General features: G+C 48.2%; 13 protein-coding genes across 13 annotated transcripts; 9 read left to right on the forward strand and 4 right to left on the reverse strand.

Annotated features, from left to right (window-relative positions):
* Window positions 1–839: 839 nt before the first annotated feature.
* On the reverse strand, window positions 840–3,209 carry NEMAJ01_1820 (transitional endoplasmic reticulum ATPase; the record flags this gene model as incomplete). The annotated part of the gene is made up of 1 exon (XM_047915658.1): window positions 840–3,209. The coding sequence occupies one exon, from the start codon at window positions 3,207–3,209 to the stop codon at window positions 840–842; it is 2,370 nt and encodes a 789-aa protein (XP_047771615.1).
* Window positions 3,210–3,244: 35 nt separating this feature from the next.
* Window positions 3,245–3,571, forward strand: NEMAJ01_1821 (cytochrome b5; the record flags this gene model as incomplete). Its single annotated transcript, XM_047915659.1, has 1 exon — window positions 3,245–3,571. The coding sequence occupies one exon, from the start codon at window positions 3,245–3,247 to the stop codon at window positions 3,569–3,571; it is 327 nt and encodes a 108-aa protein (XP_047771616.1).
* Window positions 3,572–4,203: 632 nt separating this feature from the next.
* NEMAJ01_1822 (uncharacterized protein) lies at window positions 4,204–5,742 on the forward strand (the record flags this gene model as incomplete). Its single annotated transcript, XM_047915660.1, has 1 exon — window positions 4,204–5,742. One exon carries the CDS (start codon window positions 4,204–4,206, stop codon window positions 5,740–5,742), a length of 1,539 nt encoding a protein of 512 aa, XP_047771617.1.
* Window positions 5,743–6,843: 1,101 nt separating this feature from the next.
* NEMAJ01_1823 (uncharacterized protein) lies at window positions 6,844–7,863 on the forward strand (the record flags this gene model as incomplete). The annotated part of the gene is made up of 1 exon (XM_047915661.1): window positions 6,844–7,863. One exon carries the CDS (start codon window positions 6,844–6,846, stop codon window positions 7,861–7,863), a length of 1,020 nt encoding a protein of 339 aa, XP_047771618.1.
* A 153-nt stretch (window positions 7,864–8,016) lies between these two features.
* NEMAJ01_1824 (alkylated DNA repair protein alkB-like protein 1) lies at window positions 8,017–8,967 on the forward strand (the record flags this gene model as incomplete). Its single annotated transcript, XM_047915662.1, has 1 exon — window positions 8,017–8,967. The coding sequence occupies one exon, from the start codon at window positions 8,017–8,019 to the stop codon at window positions 8,965–8,967; it is 951 nt and encodes a 316-aa protein (XP_047771619.1).
* A 23-nt stretch (window positions 8,968–8,990) lies between these two features.
* On the forward strand, window positions 8,991–10,157 carry NEMAJ01_1825 (polyribonucleotide 5'-hydroxyl-kinase; the record flags this gene model as incomplete). The annotated part of the gene is made up of 1 exon (XM_047915663.1): window positions 8,991–10,157. One exon carries the CDS (start codon window positions 8,991–8,993, stop codon window positions 10,155–10,157), a length of 1,167 nt encoding a protein of 388 aa, XP_047771620.1.
* Window positions 10,158–10,937: 780 nt separating this feature from the next.
* Window positions 10,938–12,692, forward strand: NEMAJ01_1826 (uncharacterized protein; the record flags this gene model as incomplete). Its single annotated transcript, XM_047915664.1, has 1 exon — window positions 10,938–12,692. The coding sequence occupies one exon, from the start codon at window positions 10,938–10,940 to the stop codon at window positions 12,690–12,692; it is 1,755 nt and encodes a 584-aa protein (XP_047771621.1).
* Window positions 12,693–13,573: 881 nt separating this feature from the next.
* NEMAJ01_1827 (large subunit ribosomal protein L5e) lies at window positions 13,574–14,461 on the forward strand (the record flags this gene model as incomplete). Its single annotated transcript, XM_047915665.1, has 1 exon — window positions 13,574–14,461. One exon carries the CDS (start codon window positions 13,574–13,576, stop codon window positions 14,459–14,461), a length of 888 nt encoding a protein of 295 aa, XP_047771622.1.
* Window positions 14,462–14,601: 140 nt separating this feature from the next.
* Window positions 14,602–15,633, reverse strand: NEMAJ01_1828 (uncharacterized protein; the record flags this gene model as incomplete). Its single annotated transcript, XM_047915666.1, has 1 exon — window positions 14,602–15,633. The coding sequence occupies one exon, from the start codon at window positions 15,631–15,633 to the stop codon at window positions 14,602–14,604; it is 1,032 nt and encodes a 343-aa protein (XP_047771623.1).
* Window positions 15,634–15,989: 356 nt separating this feature from the next.
* On the reverse strand, window positions 15,990–16,550 carry NEMAJ01_1829 (protein YIPF5/7; the record flags this gene model as incomplete). The annotated part of the gene is made up of 1 exon (XM_047915667.1): window positions 15,990–16,550. One exon carries the CDS (start codon window positions 16,548–16,550, stop codon window positions 15,990–15,992), a length of 561 nt encoding a protein of 186 aa, XP_047771624.1.
* A 24-nt stretch (window positions 16,551–16,574) lies between these two features.
* NEMAJ01_1830 (transcription initiation factor TFIID subunit 11) lies at window positions 16,575–16,931 on the forward strand (the record flags this gene model as incomplete). The annotated part of the gene is made up of 1 exon (XM_047915668.1): window positions 16,575–16,931. The coding sequence occupies one exon, from the start codon at window positions 16,575–16,577 to the stop codon at window positions 16,929–16,931; it is 357 nt and encodes a 118-aa protein (XP_047771625.1).
* A 21-nt stretch (window positions 16,932–16,952) lies between these two features.
* On the forward strand, window positions 16,953–18,755 carry NEMAJ01_1831 (uncharacterized protein; the record flags this gene model as incomplete). The annotated part of the gene is made up of 1 exon (XM_047915669.1): window positions 16,953–18,755. One exon carries the CDS (start codon window positions 16,953–16,955, stop codon window positions 18,753–18,755), a length of 1,803 nt encoding a protein of 600 aa, XP_047771626.1.
* Window positions 18,756–19,171: 416 nt separating this feature from the next.
* On the reverse strand, window positions 19,172–19,720 carry NEMAJ01_1832 (adenylate kinase; the record flags this gene model as incomplete). The annotated part of the gene is made up of 1 exon (XM_047915670.1): window positions 19,172–19,720. The coding sequence occupies one exon, from the start codon at window positions 19,718–19,720 to the stop codon at window positions 19,172–19,174; it is 549 nt and encodes a 182-aa protein (XP_047771627.1).
* Window positions 19,721–19,740: the final 20 nt, after the last annotated feature.

The raw sequence follows: 19,740 nt of genomic DNA on the forward strand, positions 1-19,740 counted from the left end.
ATAGAGTTCTCCCATCCCAGAAAGAGTTTCCCCGTAAGACTCACCCTAACTAATTAACATTCCTACTAGTATAGCTACAGTATAAAAAATTTCTCTAGTATAGCTACAGTATAATTGTGTTTTTTATTTCTAGTATATATAAATTAGTGTAAAAACTCCCTCCTAAACTCCAGCATAGTATAACTAATTGTTTCTTATTGCTGAAAATTTCCTTCTAGAATCTCCAGTATAACTAACCAACCAACTAATTAGTTATTCGGGTTACAGTATAACTAACTAACTAATTATTATTGAAGTTACAGTATAATAAACTAACTAATTATTAAAATTTTCCTACTAGTATATCTCCAGTATATCTTCAGTATAACTACATATTCAGTATAATTTCTACTAGTATAATTTCTACTAGTATAATAATCTCTAGTATAACCAAATCTCCAGTATATCTCCTACTATTACAACTAACTAACCCCCTACTAGTATAATTTCTACTAGTATAAATAAACAACTAACTATCTTCAGTATAAGAATCTCCAGTATAATTTCTACTAGTATAAATAAACAACTAACTATCTTCAGTATAATAATCTCTAGTATAAATAACTAACTCCTACTAGTATAAATAAATAACTATCTCCAGTATAAATAACTAACTCCTACTAGTATAAATAACTAACTAACTATCTCTAGTATAATAAACTCCTACTAGTATAAACAACCAACTAACTCCTACTAGTACAACTAACTAACTCCTACTAGTACAATATTCTCCAGTATATCTCCTACTGCATACTGAAGCAACCAAGAACATATAGAGTGACTTTCCTTTATTTCTGCAGTTAGTCGTACAGGCCCGTCTCGTCGTTGAGGGTGTCGTTCAGGATCCCTCCCCTGTACTTGTTCTGGAATCCCTCGTACTTTCTCTCCTCCTCCTCGCTGACACTTCTCCTGGCCCTCTCCATCGCCTTCTTAAAGTGCTCTGGGAGGACTCTCGCAGGCTCCTGCTCCTCCGGGGCGGACATTTCCGTTATTTCCATCGCATCTTCCCCGGCCTCCTTCATTTGCGCCTTCATCTGCGTCCTCCTCCTGATCTCCTCCTCAATCCGCTTCTTCACCGCGAACTTACACGCACTCTGGCAAAGTTCCGTTAAATCCGCACCTGAAAATCCAACAGTTTTCCCTGCGATTTCCTGCAGGTTCACCCCCGGATCCAGCGGAGCCTTCTGAAGATTCGCGCGAAGTATCGACATTCTGCTCTCCTCATCCGGGAGTGGGATGTATATAAGCTGATCGAGTCTCCCCGGCCGCATAAGCGCAGGCTCAATGACGTCCGGCCTATTCGTAGCTCCAATGACAAAGACGTTTTTCTTCGTGTTCATTCCGTCCATCTCAATAAGCATCTGATTGAGGATCTGCGTTGTTCCTCCCGACCTCTCTCCAGCCCCACTTCTCGCTCTCGCTATCGAGTCGATCTCATCGAAGAAAAGCACGCAGGGAGAAGCTGCTCTTGCCTTATCGAAAATCTCTCGGAGGTTTGCCTCGCTCTCCCCCACCCACATCGTAAGCAGCTCTGGGCCCTTAATAGAAATGAAGTTTGCGTTGCACTGACTTGCAATTGCCTTCGCGAGGAGGGTCTTACCGCATCCCGGGGGTCCGTAGAAAAGCACTCCCCTCGAGGGACTCATTCCGAACTCTCTGTACAGATCCGGATATTCTACGGGGTATTGGACCATCTCCTTAAGCTCTGCCTTTACGTTCTCGAGTCCTCCCACGTCCTCCCACGCGATATTCGGAGCCTCCAAAACGGTTTCTCTGAGGGAGCTAGGATCTGTGTGCCTGAGAGCGTACTCGAAGTTCTCCTGCGTAACTGCAAGTGAGTTCAGGACGTTTATATCGAGCACATCACTATCCAGGTCGAAAAGGTGCATTTTCTCGCGTATTTGCTGGAGAGCTGCCTCCGAGCAGAGGGAAGCAAGATCACTTCCTGTGTACCCGTGCGTATCCTTCGCTATTTTCTCGATGTCCGTATCCTCTGCGATGAGGATATTCTTCGTGTGGATGCGCATAATTTCAAGGCGTCCTGCGAAGTCTGGGATTCCTATTTCGATCTCCCTGTCGAATCTTCCGAATCTTCTGAGGGCTGGGTCGATGCTATTCGGCCTATTCGTAGCTCCTATCACGATAACTGTCGCCCTGGAGTTTAGTCCGTCCATGAGCGTAAGCAGTTGGCTAACTACTCTCTTCTCGACTTCTCCCTGACTCTTATCCCTCTTCGGGGCGATTGCGTCTATTTCATCGATGAAGATTATGCTGGGACTCTGCTTCTCTGCCTCCTTGAAGGCTTTCCGGAGGTTATTCTCGCTCTCCCCGGAGAGTTTCGACATGATCTCTGGGCCGTTGATGAGGAAAAAGAAAGCACCTGACTCGTTTGCAACTGCTCGTGCGATCATCGTCTTTCCTGTTCCTGGGGGTCCGTGCATGAGAATTCCCCTCGGGGGTTTTGCCCCCAACTTCTGGAAGAGAATCGGGTGCCTGAGGGGGAGGTCGACAAGTTCCCGGATCTTTGCCATCTGCTTCCTGCACCCTCCGATGTCGTCGTATCCGATCATGTTCTTATCTGCTAGAAGTTCATCTTCGCTGATTTCTCCGGAGCAGAATATTTCCGTGTCTTTTCCGACTTTCCCGTAGCAATGCTTTCCTGCCTGGACGTGGGTCACTTTGAACCGGAAGACGCGATTGTTTCGGATTGTGATGACGTCGTTCTCGTGGATGGGTCGCACCGACTTCTCGAAGTATCCTTTCAGGAGGTCGTCGTATACGTTGATTTCCACTCCCTCCAGGTCCTCCTTAACCGGCAAAATAGTCGCCTTTTCCACGGTGATCGTATCGTCCAGGAGCTCGTAGAGCTTAACGTAGTCCCCCACGCGAGAGCAGACGTTCTCACAGCCCTCCCGGAGAAGGACTATTTTGTCGTCCGGAATGTCCATCTTCTTCACCATGAAGAGAGACTCCTTCCGCTTCTTCCCTTTTATGAGGATTACGTCGTACTGGAAGATGTTGAGCTCCTGCATTCTAGCGTAGGAAATTCCCACATCGGCTATATCCAGGGTGCAGTCTCCTTTAACACAGTCATCCGAAGGATAGACTATTTGGTAGCTATTCGTCCTTTTCTCGTTCAGGATTGCTGTCGCTGTGTTTGTTTCTGCCATTATTTGTATTAAAAAAACAATTTAAATATGTTGAGATGATCCAAATTAAGCCCAGGCCATACACACTCGAGGAAGTGTCTGCGCACAAATGCAAGAAAAGCTGCTGGATTGTCCTGTCTGGGATTGTGTACGACGTAACTGACTATTTGAAGGACCATCCCGGGGGATCTAATATTATCCTGGAGAATGCAGGGAAGGACTGCACGGAGATTTTCAACACAATACACCCGTGGATCAACTACAAGAAGCTCCTGAAGAAGTACCTGATTGGGTACGTGCAAAAGACAGAGCAGAGGGAAGAGGCACAGGAGATTCCTCAGGAGTCGCCTTGCCCTGGGAAGGATGGGTGCTGCAGCCTGTAGATGCACTTGGATACTCTAAAGCAGGCAAGGCCATTCTCTACAGTATGAATAAAGTGTTTAGTGTACTATTAGAGTAGAGTTATGTATTAGTGTTTAGAATAGAATAGTGTTTAGAGTTGTTGTTTGGTATAGTGTTTGGTATAGTATAGGATGAATAAAGTGTTTAGTGTACTATTAGAGTAGAGTTATGTATTAGTGTTTAGAATTGTTTAGAATAGAGTTGTTGTTTGTATAGTATTAGAATAGTATAGGATGAATAAAGTTTTTAGTATAGAATTATTTAGTACAGTATGATTGCTGTAGTATAGTATAGAGTATTAGTATAATTGTTTTTAGTGTAGAGTAATACTGTAGTATAGAGTATAGTTTAGTATAAGTGTAGAGTATATTTTAGAATTGTTTTTAGTATAGAGTATAGAATTGTTTTTATTGTATAGAGTATATTATAGTATGAATAAAGTGTATATTTTACATTTTGCAGTTTAGACTTGCAGTGTACTATGGGAGTAGTTTCCCTGGGCACACTTCACAGGACTCTACTGTAAGTTTCATTGTGATATGCTCGGTGCATTTCGCAGGAATTAACGTGTTTCCAGCGCATTTTGTCATTTTGAATTTGGAAATATTTGTTTATGACGCCAAAGAAAAGTGTCTTTCTCGTGGGACTCGTTGGAGCTTTAGTTGCAGCTACTTGGGCACTGGGAGCTTTTTTCCTGCACAATGGAAGAGTGTACGGACTCTCTTTATTCGCGAATATTCTCTCATTCCTCCTGCTTTTTGGGGCTCTCCCCCTCCTCCACAGAAAGTCCAAGTCCTCCATCCCGTGCTTCATCTTCTACAAGTCGAGACTGCAGATATTCCTCCTCGGGCTGATGTTACAGTCCATATGGATAGAGTACGAGATACAGCCGATAGCCCTTATTGTTCTGTGCGGGACTGCTGTGAGAGTCCTTCTTATGCTCCTATACTCCGTTACGAAGAAGAACCTCCTGAAGGACTTCAGCACAGGCCATAACTTGGAGGTTCTTCAGCTGGAGAAGTACCTTCTTTTTGCAACGGGAAAAGTCTCGGAGATGGACCTTCACCAGGACCTGAGCATAGACAAATTCTACCGGAGAGGAAAGCCTGAGCCCCTTCCCGTCCTCGATATCTTCAAGAAGTGGCGGAGAGACGACGAAACTGAAGGATGCGTCATGGAAGAGTACGGATACGGGCTCGGAGAGAGTCTGAGAATCCCGAATAGGCCTCGCCTGACTCCGGTCATGGACGAGGTCGAAGGATCCGTCTCCGTCGCGTCTCTTCTGCAGGTTTTGCCGGCTGCCCACGCGAATTCCCTTTTCTCGCTTATTTCCTACGGGGAGAGAAGCCGCATACAGTTCTCCACGTTCAACGAGACATTTAGGCAGATATCCCTGGAGAGGACAAATCTGTACATGGCCATAAAGGACTGCAGGAGACTCCTCAGCCACTTCAACGGATTCCTCTACATCGTCGAGGGAATTCTCCTCTTTATCATTGCCTCCATATGCATGAACATGAAAAATATGTTTTTGTACACTTTTTTTTCGTTTGTCCTTATAAATGCAGTGATCCCTGGGAGTATAAGCTTCTTTGAAAGCTTTATTTTTCTGCTGATTTCGCACCCGTACGATACTGGGGATAGAGTCTTCATAAAGGGAGAGAATATGATCGTGAATAAAGTCGGGCTTTTTTCAACGTGTTTCACCACGTGGGCAGGAGTATACACGATAATACAGAATAGCGTAGTGAGTAAGTGCCCAATTGTTAACGTGAGAAGGTCTATATCGCAGTACTGGACGATTGACCTGCCTGTGAGCATAGAGTGCAGTAACGAGTCGATTCTGAAGCTGAAAAAGCGTCTGCAGTGGTACGTGCAGGAGGAGAAGATGCTTTCCGGCCTGGTTTTTGCTCCTGTTTCCCTGAAGGAGGGAAATGCCCTGCACATTCGGCTTCTGGTCCGGAAGAACTCCAACTTCCAAAACGGCTTTTTTACGCTCACGAACTTCACGAAGTGCCTGGCGTGCATTATAAGGATAGTCACGGAGGAGGGCCTGTACTACAAGCCTCCAGTCGCCCGGAAGAAGGTCACCGAGGAGTTTCTCGCCTCCATGATAAACGCGCAGAAAGACATTGCTGCAGGCATAAAATAAAGAGATCGTATTACACGCGATTAGGGCAATTTCTTCTTGCTCGTCCCTGCTTTGGCGCTGGAAGCGTGTCGTTTTCTTCTGGGTTTTCAACTATTTTTTAACTATTTCGATTTATTGTTTTAATTTCCCACGGGCACGCTGTCTCCAGCATATAATAACAAATAACAGCGCTTTCGGGTTTTGGAGCTCTTTGAAAAATTTGCAAAAATAAAAAAGAAAAAAAAAGAAAAATGGAAGACAGTTCCAAGTTTCTGTTTTGCCTTTTCCTGCGCATTTCGCACGTTCTTGCAGAGTCTCCGGAGAAAAAAACCCGTCTTTTATTTTTTGCTTGGAGACTTTTCCCTGGGAGTGGTCCTGCGGATGGGGGACGAGATGGAAACTCCTGATTTTTCAGGGTATTCTGGGCGGGGGAAGTGGGATATCCCTGCCCCTCTTTTCCCGGGGGCTGGCCTTTGTTTTTGCAGGGTTTCAGCGTATTTGCGCCATTTATTGCAGGAATAGGTCTTTCAGGGCGGGAGAAGCGGGATATCGCAGCAGATAGAGGCATAGTCTCGAGTGCACGCACTATTCCTCCTCCCAGCATCTCCCAGCACCTCCCAGCACGTTTTCCCGAATCTGCGAATACTCCAGCGCAAACAAACAGAAAAAGCACAAACGAGCGTGAGGCTGAAACACGCGCAAGAAAGCTGTCACACAAAATCACCATCAAGGCGTAGATAAAGCCCAGGAAAACAAAGCGCATGAACAAAACACCCAGAGGGAGCACGCGAGGAGACTCTTCCCGAATGCGTCTTGAAGAGTCCTGCATACTTCAGCAGAGTAGAGTGAAACCCTCCGTCCCCGCAGGAGAAAAGAGCCCAGAAGAAGGCGCAGGAAAGGCCCAGAAGAAAGCGCAAGAGACGCGGAGACTCGTGAGATGCCACAAATGCGGGGAACTGGGCCACTCTCCAGCGAAATGTGCCCTGTGGACGTGAGAATGCGCTTGACTGCGGATAATACGAGGAAATAAAAGCACAAATTCGATCGAAGGAAAAAGTGTACGCCGAAACCCGAGGGCTGCTGTTATTCGGTATAAGAGAAATTATTTTGCAAAAACGCAGAATGCACGAGGAAAAGAGAAAAACCGAGGAAGTTTACTGCATCGATGCGCAGAAAGAGCTGAACATGCTGATTTCTGGGGGAGGAGACGATGCAGTGACCTTCTACGCCTTCAACGGGGAGGAGTACGTCATTGACGAGGTGATTGAGGGATTTGAGGACTCCGTTATAATGGCGAAATTTATCACGGAAAGCAAGGCTGTAGCTGTTTCCATGGATGGAACAATTGCTGAGATACGCATAACCCGGGAGAGTGGCAGGTTCTCGAAGGAAGTGCGGACCTTCGAGATGCAGGCGGATGTCACCCGAGCAGTTCTCTCGGGGGAGGGAAAAATGATTTTTCTGGGGACGTCTGAGGGCCTTATAGAAGCAGTTTCCGTGCCTGAAAATGGGACGATAGAAAGAGCAGGGATTCTCTACGCAGGACACTCCTCCGGAATTTTGGAGATAGTTGAGACGAAATCGCACATTTACACTGCCTCCTGCGAGCAGATCCTGATCTTCGACAGGGACGGAAGAGTCTCTGCGAAGTATCGGCCAGAGAAAGGGCGTGAGATACGCGTGATGCAGGTAAACACTTCGGGAAAGTCCGTTGCTGTGGGATACGGGGATGGAGGCGTGGAAATTCTCTCCTTCTCCAGCTCGCAGGGAAGCCTAGTGAGCGTATACGAGAATAAGTCCGCGGGGAGAGAGTCCGTGGAGTCCATGGCCTTCGCAGAGGAGACTCTCCTGTGCGGGGACTTTACGTCTACGCTGAGCATAATAGACACGAAGTACAAGCGAGAGAGAAGGCGCCGGGTGATGGAGGAGGATTCCTGCATCGTAAGGATAATCGCAGTATCTGCAGCAGTTGCAGTTGCTGTTGCAAATACGGGGAAAGTCTCTGTTGTTTCCCTGCACGCGGATAACAAAATTCTTGCTGAATATTCACTGCATACGATTACGCTGGACGCCCTTCTATTCAACAGGCATATTTGCGCTGCAACTGTCCAGGGCGTGGAGTTTCTCCCTCTGAGTGGGTGAAAATGCAGAGAAATCATCTCGGGTGAAAATGGACGGGTACGTTCTGGAGCCTTTCAGGGATGCTATGCTTTAACTGCAGGGTGTGCTGCATCCTTCTCTCGAATCACTCTGTGGGAGGGGTTATATGCGCGCGTCTTCTTTTTGCAAAAATAAATGGGTCTGAATAAGCTCAGAGAAGCAGAGAAGATGCACATGCACTCGGAGGAAAGGCCCAGAATAAACGGGGAGAATGCGCACATTTACTGCCTCCGGGAGGAGAAGCTGCATCTAAAGAGCAAATTTCTGAAGGAGACAGTCACTGTATACCACTTTTCAGGGGGGTTTATGTTTATACCGAATCCCCTCGTGAAAGGCGTGAAAAACACCATTGCAGAGGCTGTCCTTACACAGTTTCTGTATCCTCCGTACAGGAACAGCATAGATAGATCCCTGGAGATAGAGGGCACGGATTTATACGGGGCATACCTTAAAAAGAGCGAAATAACCGTTAAAATGTCCCCAAATCCCGTGGCAAATATAAAGATACGGCAGAATCCGTACGCCTCACAGGAGGAGAAGGACGCATACGCATCCGGATACGTTAAAATGCCTGCAGAGGAAATCATCAAAAAGATCAGGTGGGCCAGCCTCGGGATATACTACGACTGGGAGGAGAAGGCGTACGCCCAGAAAGCAGTCTCCCCAATGCCCCGGGTAGTAGACGAAGTCTGCCAAGAAATATCGCAGGAAATATGCAGAGTTCGATTCGTCCCGGAAACTGCAGTCGTAAACTACTACCAGAAGAAGGACCGGATAATGAGCCATATCGACAGGTACGAGGAAGACATGACGAAGCCCCTGATTTCCTTCAGTTTTGGCTGCTCCTGCGTCTTCGTCCTCGGGAGAAAGACGAGGGAGGACCCGGAGGTCGACACTTTTCTCCTGCAGGACGGGGATATTGCCGTCCTCATCGGAGACTCCAGAGAGTACTTCCACGGAGTCCCAAAGATCTTCGAGGAAAACACAGGGAGGGAAGAGTACGCAGATTTCCCCTTTTACAGCCTCATTTCCCACTCGAGGATAAACATAAGCGTCCGACAGGCGTATAAACACGCAGAGTTTTAGGCCGGAAATTTCTTTTAAATTTTATGGACATCGAGTTAAAGGCAGGCTGCGAACTGCGGATAGAAATACCCCCGAACTCAAAGGCAAAGTTCGTCCTCGCAGAAAGTACAGCGGAAATATCCGGGCAGGAACTCCTCCTGGGAAAGTGGTACACCGTTAAGGAGGAGCAGTTCTTCATCTTCACGTATACGGGGTGCAGGATAAAGCTCGCAGCGAGTGATGCTTTCTACTATATCTCGCAGGAGACGAATATCCCGTACATTTTCAACGTATTTCACTACCTGCACAAACACAGAAAAATGCATCTTCTCGTGATAGGGGGAGGAAGATCAACGTGTGCGAATATACTGACAAACTACTTCGTGCGGAAGGGGGAGAAGGTCCTGTACACGGACTTAGACGTCCACAGTGGGACCCTCCTTTTCCCAGGGAATGTCGCAAGTGCGTGCATATCCGACCCGTTTAGCCCGATTGAAAGGGCTTCTATCAGCGAGAAACTCGCATACTTCACGGGATCAGCGAGTGCGTGTGATAACACCGATCTGTACAACCTCCTGCTCAGGGAACTCCTCAGTGCAGGAAGGGGAAAGACGCTTTCAGGTGCAGCCGTTACGATTGGGCACAAGGAAATAGCGAGGAAGGAGGCAGAGGAACTATTTGCCCTCTGCGGGGCGGACTTCCTCGTCGTGGTTGGGGATGAGAAGCTGTACAATCAGCTGGAGATCGACCAGAAGATATACATCCCAAGATTCCCCGGGATCATCGAGAGAAATACCGAGCAGAGGAGAATGCAGATATCCGGAAGAATAAAGGCGTACTTCTACGGGGAGCAGGAGGAGTACAGTCCCTGCACAATCTCCATAAAAATAGCGGAGAGTGAAGAGGCTTCAGAGAGAGGGTACAGGATCGTGCAGGTGGGAGACGAGTTTATGGCTCCGATGTCAGCGCTTCCCCTCGGATCTGCGAAGAGGAAAGTCTCAACGGCAGTTCTCCCGTGCAGTCCCGTGGAGGGGGCAGTGCTTGCAATCTCCTCTGCGGGCAGGATAGAGGATGTTCCAACTGCGCCTGTGATGGGGTACCTGACGGTTGTGAAGGTCGTTTCAGAGACGGAGATAAAGGTGATATGCCCGCAGCCAAAGCCCCCGGGGAAGACTTTCCTCATACAGGGAAAAATCCGCATGATGTGCTAGCAGAAAGAGAAAAGAGACTGCGGGATATTAAGCACTGCCTGCTTACAGGATGGAGAAAGAATAAAGTCTGCACTTTCACAATTGCTTCTAGTATCTCACATGATTACTTACACTAGTACTACTTATAGTATTCCAATTAGTATTTTACATGATTACTTACACTAGTACCACTTCTAGTATTCCGATTAGTATTTCACATGATTACTTCTAGTGTTACTTCTACATGATTACTTCTACTATTCCAAAACTAGCATTACTTACACTAGTACTACTTCTAGTATTTCACATGATTACTTACTTCTAGTACTACTTCTAGTGTTACTTCCACATGATTACTTCTACTATTCCCGTATTCCAACTACTATTCCACATGATTACTTCTAGTAACAAAGAAATAATTTTCCGGGTTAGAATCTTACGGGAGAGAGTGCATGAGGCAGTATTTATCCGGAAAAGTGCGAAAAAAAGCAGGAGAATTCCCTCGATGTGTGTGCTCGTGCCTGCGTGGGGAGTGTGCTGCGTAAATCTCCCGCCCTAATACTGCGTAAGTCGCGTGCTTCCAGGGGAATTTCTGGAGCAGGCGCCTGAAAGGCCCATAATATCGTGTGGGGCAGGCGGAAATTCAGGGAGCATCTTCGTCGGGGCGTGGGAGGACTCTCAGTGCATTTTCGGGTGCGATCATAACTATGCCATTTTGCAGTGCATTATTGCCCGTATGCTAAGGCCCATTTTTTCAATCTTTTATTCTTATATTTTTTGCTCTCTGTTTACGGGTTTGGAATGAGCGAGTTTTTTGAGTGCATAGAGAAAGCAAAGAACCTGAGAAGCGAGCTGGAAGAGATGGCAGCACTGAACAAGCGGATAGCCGAGGTGCAGGAGGAGATAGCGGCCCTGCAGGCGCAGAAGGCAGAGGTAGAAAGCAGGCCGGATCGCGTGAACTCGTACAGGCTGCGGCTCTCGAAGGTCCAGAACGAAATAGAGAGACGGGATGCGATCGATGCGAAGATTGAGTCGCCTGAGGACATATCGCAGCAGGCGCAGTTTCTCACGAGGAACCAGCTCTCTGCGAAGGTCCTGGAGTATTTCAAGACGCTTTTCAGCGAGAACAGCAGCGTAATAACGGTAAAATCCGTTAAAATCAAGATAAACTGCCTGAAAATATCGCTGAAAGTGAACCAGGTCCTCCCTGTGATCCGGGAGAAGCTTCCAGACCAGGTTTCTGTCTACAACAAGTTCATAGTCGCCCCAATTTGCGACTACATCCTGATGTACAACCCCGTTCTAACGACAGTCTCTGAAGGAGTCCTATACGTAGCCGCGTACATGGCAAATAAAAGGGCAGAAACCCCAGAGGGCGAGCTGCAGCAGGAGATAATGAAGGCCCTGGGCGTGGGGGAGGAGTATCTCGTCACAAGCAAGAACGTGTACGAAAACATATCGAAGCTCTCCCTCCATAACGAGATCCTGGCCGAGATGAAGGCGCACATAGTCAGAAACCTGCACAAGATCTCCCTAAAGCAGCTGGAAAGGTACAATAACGAAGTTTTCTACGGGACAGTCTACCACATCGAAGACACCGACCGGTGGATGTGCGACAACCTCGTGGGGAAGCTCGAGGAAATTTTCAGGGCCGAAAAATACGAGGAAATTTCAGGCATCGAGAAGAAAGGCCTGGAAAACAAGCCCCGAGAGAGCCCTCCCGACGCAGTCGATGCTTTGGCTGAGGCCATGCATGCGCAGAGTGTCGAGAAAGTCTCCCACGGCCTCTATAAAGCCGCAAAAGTCCTCCAGAGAATAGAAGCCACAAAAAGATCAAAAGATCAGATGGTGAAAAAAACCGTTATTAACCACCTGAGAGCGTACTTTGCGCATATAAGGACGCGGGTCGTAGGCCAAAACCCCAGAGAGAGAATACGGGCTTTGCTCCTGTGGCTGGCAGACGCCCAGACAGCGCAGAGCATCGGGTACCTCGAGGAAACCTCCAGAAAGTCGAAAATTCAGGTTTTCTCCCATCTCGAGGAAGATCTTTCCTCCGCCCCAGGAGAGGCAGTGGAGAAGTTGCACGCATCCGTCTACGAAGCCGCCCTCGCAGAATTCCACAGGAAAGGCGCATCAGGAGCAGTCGAAGAAACGAGCACCTTCTTTCTCAGCACCTGCGAGAGCCTTTTTGCAGGCGCTTTCAGGCAGCACATACAAACAACCGTGTACAATAGGCTGCTGAAGAGTGCATACGAACTTCTCGATGTAGGCCTGCACAAACACGCCCCAGAGAACTGGGCTCGCCTTCTGGAGGAGCTTCTCTCCGTGACAGACCCTTTCAGGCAGATGCTCGAGGAGTACCCGAAAATTCAGGTGCTGCACAGACTTTTCGCAGCTGGAAACTCTGCAACTGCCTTCATAGAGGCGTACAACGGGGAAAGCTCGCACTTTGAGGACGAAACCCTCGTCCAAGACATTGCAGCCTTCCTCTTTGGGGACCACCCAGCATTCCACAGCATCCTGAGACACCTCCAGAAGACCCAGAAGAAGGCGTGAGCGATCGGCGCCCGAATCCACTGCCCCACAACCCGAAAACCAGAAAACCAGAAAAGTCCCAGAATAAATCCCGGATTTCATCTTCTTCTTCAGTAGTAGCCTAAACTTCATTAACTTCAGACTAAACTTCAGCCTAAATTTTCTTTATCATTAACTTTATCACCAGCTTTATTTATCTTTATTTTTCTTCAGCCTTAACTTTCTTTATCTTAAACTTTCTTTATCACCAGCTTTATCCTTAACTTTCTTTATCATTAACTTTATCATTAACTTTATCTTAAACTTTCTTCATCATCAACTTTATCTTAAACTTTCTTTATCACCAGCTTTATTTATCTTCAGCCTAAACTTTCTTCATCATCAACTTCAGCCTAAACTTCAGACTAAACTTTATTTATCTTTGTGGTGAATTATTGGAATTCCCACAAAATTCGGAGATGGCAAGATCAGCTTGAAAGAATTTTAAATGATCTGATGCAAAAAAAAATTAAAGAGTGATCGTTTACAAGCATAAATACGCAAACGACTTTAATTTTAGAGAGCAGAAGAAAATGGCAAGAAATTCGAATACACACTATTCAAGTCAAGCAAAGGTCGATCGCCGGGATTCTCCTAAGATTAATAAATCTTTACTGGAGCTCGTTTTATACAATCGTCAGAATGAAACCCGGATTTACGACAATCTTAAACTTTCTTCATCACCAGCCTAAACTTTCTTTATCTTAAACTTTCTTTATCAGCTTTTATTCAACTTTTATTCAACTTTATTCATCGCCTTCTTCGTCATCAGCTAAACTCCAGCCTAAACTTCAGCCTAAGCTTAAACTTTTCAGAGCGTCTTTTTCTTTTTAGTTTTGCAAAATTTAACCCCCAGCAGAAAAATGTCATTTGAAGAAGCAAGAGACCACAGAGCCCACATGAAGAGAACGAGGCTGCCCCTGAGGAGGAGAAGAGAAGGAAAAACAGACTACCAGCAAAGACATAACCTAATCCGACACAACAAGGCAAACTACGGAGAAGTCAAGTCTAGATTCGTCGTCAGAATAACGAACAAGAAGGTTATATGCCAGATCATACAGGCGTACACCGTCGGAGATAAAGTCATCTGTGCAGCAGACTCCTCGGAGCTGAAGAAGTACGGAATCAACTTCGGCCTTAAAAACTACGCAGCAGCATACGCTACAGGCTTCCTCTGCGCAAGAAAGATGCTCACAAAGCTCGGCCTCGCAGAAGACTACACCGGAAAGGAGGAACTCGACGGAGAAGAGTACCTGGAGTCAGATAACGAAGAAGGACCGAAGGCGTTCAGGTGCTACCTCGACCTCGGACTCGCAAGATCCACAAAAGGAGCAAAAGTCTTCGCAGCTATGAAGGGAGCCTGCGATGGAGGACTCTATATCCCGCACTCCCCGAATAAGTTCGTGGGATTCGACAAGGAGAGCAAAGAACTCGACGCAGAGGAGCTCAAGAGCAGAATCTTCGGAGGACACGTCGCAGACTACATGCGGAAACTGCAGGAGGAGGACGAGCAGGAGTACAACAGAAAGTTCGCAGAGTACATTAAGAACGGAGTCACAGCAGACGAAATAGAGCAGAAGTACGAGCAGGCATTCGCCCTCATCAGGCAGGACACCTTCCCGAAGAAGGAGAGAGCAGCAGTAGACAGGTCGAAGTACCAGAATAAGCCGAGAAAGCTCACAAGCGAGGAGAGAAAGACAAGAGTCCAGGAGAAGTACAGAGTGCTCACAGGAGGCGCAGAGACAAACTAGGAAATAAATCTGAAGTAAAAGACGCTCGCGCACCAAAACGAGGCCGGAAGTGGATGTTGCAGAGAATGGGTCTATGCCCTAGACCCAGACAGGGAAGATCAATAAATTCGCTCTACTCTAAAAGACGCTACTTTATTCTTTCACAGCACGCGGAGAGACGCAGACTCCGAGAAGTGCCGGCGAGTCGCGAGGAGAAGCCCCGTCAGATCCGAGGAGAAGGAGAGAAGGACGTGTCGCGCATGGTCCACGGACACGCAGCGAAGAGAAGCATCTTCCAGCGCACTTTTCATGCCCTCGTACGAGTAAACAGTCGCATGCAGGCGAAGAAGGCGCCGGAGAAGGGCGTATGCACCGGAGGAGGGAATCCCGGACTGTCCCGTGCAGATCCCCGCGAAAGACTCGACGCATTTCGGGAGTTCGCTCCCCCGCATCCCAAGCGCCTGCACTTTCTCGCGCACGGCAGCCTCGAAGACTCGCAGCGGCTCCTCCTCGATCAGGGACGGGAGAAGGAGAAAGTTCCCGGAGAGAATCTGCGCGTGCGTGAAGACGAGATACGCAGATACTTCGGGGGAGAAAAGGACTCTCTCCTGCGGGAAAACTCTCTCCCGGGCCCACTCGAGAAGATGCTCTGTTCCCTCGCGTATTGCTGCCTTCACGGAGTGCGAGACTTCGAGTCCGTCGAGGCGGTACGTGCTAGCAACGCTCAGAAGAACGACGAAAAAGTAGAAAGCCCCGAGGATGTTCGGGTACCACGTGGAGAGAATCTCTCGCGTCTGGTTGAGGAGGGTTTTATGCGGGGTCTCTGGCTCCGTCTCTGCGTGCAGGCTTTTTCTGAGGTTGCACACGTACGGAGTCTGCGAGAGGGTGACACTCCCGAAGAGTCGCCACAGAAAAGTGCTTCTCTCTCGGGAAAGGATTCCCTCTAAACTTCCTGCAGGAGACTCCCTGGGGATTCTACTTTCTCCGGGACTCTCTGGGCCGCACTCGAAGAGAAGAGGCTCCTCCGGGTGCGGGAACTTCACGGACTTCTCTACGAAGGATCCGCAGTCGGACGTATCCCCGCAAAAAGAAGCTTCTCTCTCGGGGAAGGCTGTACTTCCTGTGGGGGAGGCATCGAATGTCCTTCCCTGGGAGAGTGCACAGTGCAGGATAATGGCGTAGCGCAGTCTCATGGGGAAAGGGTTGTTCTCGTATTTATTCTGCGAATGTTCCAAAACCAGTAAATTGTCTGCCTGAATTCTGGGGTGATGCGAGATTTTTCTCTCCCCGTGAAACTTCACCAGGAGTCTCCGCACTCGGAGTACGCCCTTTTTGGAGAGTTTCCTGCCCTGTGATTGTGGTCGTGCTATTCACTCCGTTGTACGGGTGGAGGGCGTGCGCACTTTCTTTTTTCTATTTTTCTTTTTTCTCTTTTGCTCCCCTGTAAGATGATGATACCCAATGACGGGCGGTCTGAAGGTAATGTTGAATGTCACTGGATCTGATTACATTTTTTCTTTAATCTCTTCGCCCTTACAACGGACAAAGGCTATACAACGGACAAAATTACAAGGCACGTAAACACAAGGAATATCGGGTACCCTATGAGGATCCCCTTCTCCTCGATGCGGAATCTCCGCGTGATTTCAACTGCTGCTACGGCCGTAGCCCAGAGGGAAAATCCGCACCCGATCAGGATCCGGAGGGTTTTGCAGGAGGGCATTACGTGCGTTCCCACCGTGAAAATAAGCACGGGAATGAGGGAGTACCCGAGCGCATTCACTACTCCCAGCGCACTCACAGGAGTACTATTCATCAGCACAGTTACACCGTACACGAATATGCAGCTGAGTGCTGAGAGGTAGTAGAGATGCCCGATGTGAACTCTTCCCCGGAGAACGAGCAGAGCCCCGTACAGCGCCAGGAAGAGAATCGGTCCTACCATGTCGTCTGTCTCCTTCGCAAAGTGGCTGTTTACAAGGAATATCCGGAGAGAGTCTCTTTTTATGGCGCTGAAATCTACCCCCAGCTCCTCCAGAATAGGCCTGTCTCCCTCCCTGTACCCCGTGAGAGCGTGTTTTATGCTGCTGCGCACTTCAGAATTAATCATGCACGAAAAAAAAGAAGAAATAATATGAGAGAGGACGAAGGAGGGGCAGCTGGCTCAGAGAGTGAAGAAGAGCAGTACCAGGGCCCTGGGAATGCTGAAACCAGGAACCTAACGGAGGAAGAGCTTAAAAGATACGTTAAATTCAGGCGCACAGGCTTCAACAAGGGCGGAATCCGGAAGTTTGTGAGCCAAGTCCTGGAGCAAACGTGCAATCCGAACTTCTCGATAGTCCTCAGCGGAATTGCAAAAGTCTTCGTCTCGGAAATCGTGGAGGAGGCGAAGGAGGTGCAGGAGGCGTGGGAGGACTCCGGGGAGTTGCTTCCGTCCCACGTGCACGAAGCGTACAGGCGACTCTGCAAGAAACTCCCGAATATGAACTGAATAAATTCTCAAATTAAAATTATGTGGATACGCGTGTACGAAAGAAAGACCCACAAAATAGAAAAGAACGTGGAAGGACCTGCAGATGCAGAAGACAGAACTAAAGAAGATACTCCGAACTCTTTCACGTACAGGTCAGCACGGGAGTACATATCCGAGTGCGCTGTAGGAAGATACCGGCTTCTAGATAGGGAGAGTGACTCCGTCCTGTGCGGGAGTTGGTCCTTCGATAGACTCCTGAAGTGGGCGGAGGAAGGTCTCCCCGGACTCTTTGAAAGCGTCTCCCTCGGTCTTTGCGTGGGAGTTTTCGTGAAGGCGTACGAGAGTTCGGAGAATGTCGTGATTTTAGGGAGTACCGGCCTCTGCGTGTTCACAAGAAGCTCCCAGAAGGTCGTCCCGTACAAAAAGATCAGAAAAGTCGTTTCCACCGGAAAAGTAGAAATTCACGCGGAAAACGACTCCGAGCAGGGCGCAGAAGTTCTCGAAGTGTCGCCCTTCCCAGAGCTCCCAGAGGAGGTTCTCACGCTCTCCCTGCAGCCCGTGGGGGAGGAAGACGCCCCGAATGAGCTCGTTCTGAGGCGAATCTCCGAGCGAGTCTGTGCGACAGTTCCCCTCTACGGGCAGGGAATAAAGTGCGTGATAATGCACGAGTCCGGGAGTATCTCCGTGACTGAAGACTTTCTGATCGTGCGGGAGAGTCCGAAGTATCTCCTCATTCCGCTGTGCATGCTCCGGAAGGTCGAACTCGCAGGGAAGGGAATCCTCACGATACGGGACGCAAACTGCAGGGAGTTCGTCTTCCGCGTGGGAAATTCTGAGGGCGTGCACCTTCTCCTGAATAAGCTCGTGCAGGACGATAGATCCTTCAAATCCGCGTATTTCAGCGTCTTCCTGGATATGCTCCGGATCTCCCACAGAATGCAGTACGACCTCGAGAGAGGAAGTAACTGGGCCCTGGGGAGTACGTCCGAGTACAGGATATACGTCTGCATAAAGACAGAGGAAACTTCTCCCTCTCCCAGCAGGAACAGCAGACCCTTCGTGTGGATGGGATGTTTCTGCCTGTGCGGAATGGCGAGTACTCCGGATCTGTACGAGAACTCTCTCGAGAAGTCGAAGCGAGTCTTTTACGGGGGATACGAACAGGCAGAGAAAGACGCTTTTAGAGTCTGCACGGGAGACTCTGCGGATGTTGAGAGCATGAGAAGACTTCTGTGCGCATTTACAGCCTTCGCAGGGGGGGAGTATCTGCAGTCCCACGGGATGATTGCGTCTGTTCTCTACAGAGTCCTCGGGGAAACGGGGACTTTCTTTGGGATAGTTCATATTTTCAGTCGGATACTCCCGGGGTATACGGGGCCAGAGATATACGGCCTGGGGAGAGATCTCTCCGTCTTTGTGGGTCTTGCGAGGGAGAAGTACCCGGGACTCTGCAAGAACCTCGCAGAAAAGTCGATCGATTTGGAGGTGCTTGTAAGCCCGTGGTTTCTGGGGTTGTTCAGCACTCTCTTCCAGAGGAGGCAAATTGAAGTTGTTTTCGATCATATCGCGTACTTCGGGGTGAGTTTTGTCTTTAAGCTTGCTCTTTCGCTTCTGGAGAGGATGTACCGGGGACTGTCTCGGTCGCAGGGGACTGGGTCGATCCTAAAAGCGTCTGCGCAGTACTTCTTCGAGAACAAAAGCACTCCCCGGATGGAGGAGAAGGAGTTTGCAGCTCTTCTCAGGATAGCACGGGCGGACACATTTGCATCCCCGGAGAGCATACACTATAGAAGGCAGCAGTACGAAATATCCCATCGAAGACTCCCCACCTTCTACGAATAGCACAAGTGCAGAGTAAGTACAAGTAGAGTAGATACAAAGTAAGTACGAATTAATACGAGGCAAATGCAATTAGAATAGTACAGAGTAGAGTAGTACAGAGTAAGTACAAGTAGAGTAGTAAATGCAAGTAGAATATTACAGAGTAGATACGAAGTAAGTACGTAGTAAGTACAGAGTAAATGCAAGTAGAGTAGTACGTAGTAGATACGAATTAATACGAAGTAAGTACAGGGTAAATACGTAGTAAGTACGAATAGTCTAAGCAGTACGAAGTAAGTACAGGGTAAATGCAATTAGAATAGTACTCCTATAGATGTACTTCTGTAGATGTACTCCTGTAGATGTACAGGGAATGAAGAAATAAATAATCCAAGCTTCAAATGGGAGTCCTGGCTGAGTCTTTCGTCTATCTATATTTATTCTGGGGTGCTTCGGACTATTTGGCTCCACTCTGGACTCTCGGATATCTCCTTTAGAATCTCCTCGAGAGTTTTTGTCTTCTCCTTTGAGGCCGTCTCCACGCGTATGATCCTGGATACTTCCTCCTCGTCCTCGCAGACGCACTCTATCACATCGTTGTATACGACCTCCATTATCTCCACCTGCAGGTTCTCGTCTGTTTTTGTGTCGTTATACCCTCTCTTCCTGTACCTCTCGTACAGAACCCCGGGATCTGCTGATAGAACCACGATTACGTCAAACTTCACGAAGGATACACACTCGGGATCGTGCGTATCCACGATGTAGCTGCCCTTTTCCTTCATCTTTTTCCGGAGGTACTCCTCGACCGCGCAGGAGTCGTACTCCAGCGTATCGTAGACGGGACACTTTCTGGTGAAAAGCTTCTTTTTTTCGATTATGCTGCTGATCTCCAGGTGCTTGCACCCGAGTACTTCTTTCAGGTGCCTGCAAAGAGTGGTCTTTCCCACCCCAGGCGTGCCAGTTACAAGTACTCTGTATCCCATTGGTTATTTTTCGAACAAAA

The sequence above is a fragment of the Nematocida major genome, assembly GCF_021653875.1.
Source record: "Nematocida major strain JUm2507 chromosome Unknown 2435, whole genome shotgun sequence".
Taxonomy (NCBI): domain Eukaryota; kingdom Fungi; phylum Microsporidia; genus Nematocida; species Nematocida major.